Here is a 3,438-nt window from a genome sequence, read left to right on the forward strand (position 1 = left end):
ATGATGTGTCTGTGTATGTGTGTGTGTGTGTGTGTGTGTGTGTGTGTGTGACCTACTAATGCATGTATATACACATGAGAGGCAACATCTATCTCTTAGACAGGATTTCCTGGCGTTCTGTTGACATTATTGTGCATATGGCTGTCTTCTGACCTGTGCTCAAGGTCCGTGTCATCGTATGTGTTGGAGTGCTTGCATGCTCATTTTAGAAGTGTGTCTGCATGCGTGTGTGTGTTTGTGTTTCTTTGTAAATGGCCATTTGTTGACTGTCTAGTCCTAAATGCACAGCAGCACTGGGTCTTACAGGGTTTCAAAAGGCAAGACTTTCAAAGACGAGCAGTTGTTTTAAAAAAAAGACTAACAATAAAAAAGGCGCACACTCACACACACACATCACTCATAGACACAGACATACACATGCACACAAAAGGTTCATTTCTCTCTATATAAAAGTGCCAAGAATTCTACTAACAACATCGCCAGACAGATTTAAATACACCCAAAAGACGACCTATCACAAGTCTACAACCCTCCCTCTCTCCTCCCGTTTTCCCTGTCCCCTCCCCTCCCGCCCCTCCCTTTCTTTCTCTCTCTCTCTCTTTCTCTATCTCCTCCTCTCCATCCCTCGTTCTCTCTCTTTAACAGCTTATGCCGATCGACTTTCCAGTGGTTTGGACATCAGAAGCAAAAACAACGACAGAGAAGAATAGAGAGATGAGTGACACTGTTCAGACTGGAGTTCCACAGCGTTGCCATGACGAAACGAGACTCGTGCTGCCGGGACATGTGAGCAGAGCACTTGTGGACAAGACAATTTTTTTTAAAACATATACACTGAGATGTATGTCCTTTCTTTCTTTCTTTCTTTCTTTCTTTTCTTTTACCCAGCTCACCTGAGCAAACAGACAAGGCAGAGGAATGCCCGTTACCACTAGTTACCTCCGCTGTTGCTTTTAGATTTTTTTTTCTCTTTTTTTTAAAAACATGATTTTTTTTCTGCATTATAAATACATTCAACAGGAAAAATGAAATATTAAGAGAGAAGGAGCAAAATAATAAAATTAAAATCAGAATGTACATGCATGTGGGTTGCTGTGCACGCACACATCGAACACACATAATGTCAAATGTTCACACCCACACACACACAGACATACACACACACACACACACACACATACATACTATACGTACATACATACATACATACATAACATACATGTATATTCACACTTTTATCCCCGGTCTTTCGTTGCATGATTGCTATGTACACACTGCTAATGTTCCTATAATGCATTTCAAAAGATCTGTTCAAAGCCAAATTACTTATCAAACAAATAACATCAACACAGAAGGTGCTTCCGTAACGCCATCATTGTGAAACGTCTTACAATAGGGACAATATGTTAAAAACGCAATGACGAAAGAATCAAAGAGTAATTGTATTTGTCTGAAAGAAAGAAAAAACATAACATTTGAACGTTTCTTTGATTCTATCATGTTTCGTGACAGCTGTGTCTTCCCTAGTGGAGCGGCTGGATCATGATCTATGCACAGACTTAGAGCTCCCCCTAGTGGACTCCAATAGAAACAAAGCCAGGATTAAAAACAGAAGCAGCACTTGTAAAAAAAACAACAAAAAAAACCAAGCATTATGCTCAACTCCACACCGGTCACCTGTGCGCAATGCTTTGTCCTAATCTCACGTTATACTGGTTCATCAAACACAAATACGTCATTGCTCAGAATGTGAGAAAAAGGCAGATCGCCAGGACGCTGGAGGTCAAAGGTCGCAGTCAGCCCTAACCCCTCCCCTATACCAATTAGCAACTGACTGGAGCCCATCTGGCTCTGAGCCGGAGCGGATCCAGATTCACACCACTTCCTGTCTAGAGTGACCCACTAATCCGGTTTCACTCTCCGTGGATGTGTGCCTTCAAAATCAATGGTTCTACGCAAGAAACCCCACAAATAATAAAGTAAATAAAATACGAGAAGCCCATAGACTCTGGTGCCAAAGTCCACATGGTGATGATGAAGAGTGCTGTCGTGGTGCCTCTTCCTCCTCCTCCTCCTCCTCCTCCTCCTGTCTCCTGTTTCTTCCTCCGTGCCTCATGACGGCAAATCAAAACGATCAGATCAGTTCATAACATGCGGGGAAGGAAGAAGTGATGGAGAGTCGAATCTCTGCAGAAGGTGTATCTTGCCATCCAGACCTCCTCGTCTTCCTCTCCCTCCCCTCTCAATTCATGCTTACTCTGTCTCTTTTTCCTCCCCTCTCTTCTCCCTTTCTTTCACTGTGTTCCAGAAAGTTCACAAGGTTCCCGTGACTACAGCCCTCGTGGGGATGGGTGGTTATTATGGGATAGAAAAAAAAGAGAGCTTTGGTACAGCGGGTCAAACTAGCGTCCACAGTCGCACTGGTACACAAACACACGCCAGGGGGTGCCGTTGTGTCCTCCGGGGGGGAAAAAAGAAAGAAAAAAAAAAACGCTTTTCTTCTTCCAACAAAGAAACACAACGGAACAGGAATGCAGGAAAAGATGACTTAAAATGAAAATCATCCTAATCTCTCATACATCTGATTTCAAATGAGCACACCTGCACCTACACACACACACACACACACACACACTCGTGCACACACACACACACACACACGCGCACAACTATCTCATGCACACATACTTAGGAACAGTTTTCATCTCCCATTCAAAAAAATATCATTCCTGCATTTGGTTTGTGGATTTTCATGTCTGGATGAGATTGTCAGCTGTATTGTTTTCTTGCTTGTTTGTTCGTTGCAAATGGTGGGAGGCTTTTTTTTGTACAGTTTTGTTGCTTTTAACTTGTCTTCTCTGTTGGTTTGGTGTGTGGATTGTTTCGGCCAATGTCTTTCGTTTCTTCCCTCTTTCTCTCAGGTCTTTTCCTTCTTTCTCTCTTTCTCTCTTTTCCAGCACTCTCAAGATCAGGTGGTCACGCGTTCTTTGTGTTTGGGGCTGCTGCAGGTCGTTCACTCAAAGTCTCTTCCTTTCCTCCTCACTCTCTCTCTCTCCCTCCCTCCCTCCCTCCCTCCCTCTCTCTCTCTCTCTCTCTCTCTCTCTCTCTCAGTCACTCTCTGTCTCTTCATCTCTCTCTCTCTCTCTCTCTCTCTCTTCATCCATCCATCCATCTCTGGCTCAGGCAGTCTGGTAGAAGTTGTCTGCCTGCAGGTTGTTGTGCTTCTGCATACTGTAGTAGCCGCTGTATCTGGAGTCCGGGTCAGCCATCCTCAGCATCCGCTGGGCACTGTCCACCTGCACCTTGGTGCCCTTCTGGCAGTCCACGTACACCAGCTGGTTGTTCAGACAGGTGGGCTGCACAAACAAAGGAAAAAATATGCACGCACACACACACACACACACACACACACACACACACACACACAGAGAGAGAGAG

The 3,438-nt window shown here is 44.3% G+C and overlaps 1 protein-coding gene across 1 annotated transcript in view; it reads right to left on the reverse strand.

Moving 5' to 3' along the window:
• Window positions 1-578: 578 nt before the first annotated feature.
• Window positions 579-3,438, reverse strand: part of crim1 (cysteine rich transmembrane BMP regulator 1 (chordin-like)) — a 108,474-nt gene continuing 105,614 nt past the window's right edge. Inside the window, exon 17 of the mRNA XM_062522289.1 lies at window positions 579-3,356. Coding sequence (XP_062378273.1) covers window positions 3,180-3,356 — 177 coding nt within the window. The 3' untranslated portion in view covers window positions 579-3,179. The remainder of the gene's footprint in view (window positions 3,357-3,438) is intronic.

This window comes from Sardina pilchardus, chromosome 20 (assembly GCF_963854185.1).
Source record: "Sardina pilchardus chromosome 20, fSarPil1.1, whole genome shotgun sequence".
NCBI lineage: Eukaryota > Metazoa > Chordata > Actinopteri > Clupeiformes > Clupeidae > Sardina > Sardina pilchardus.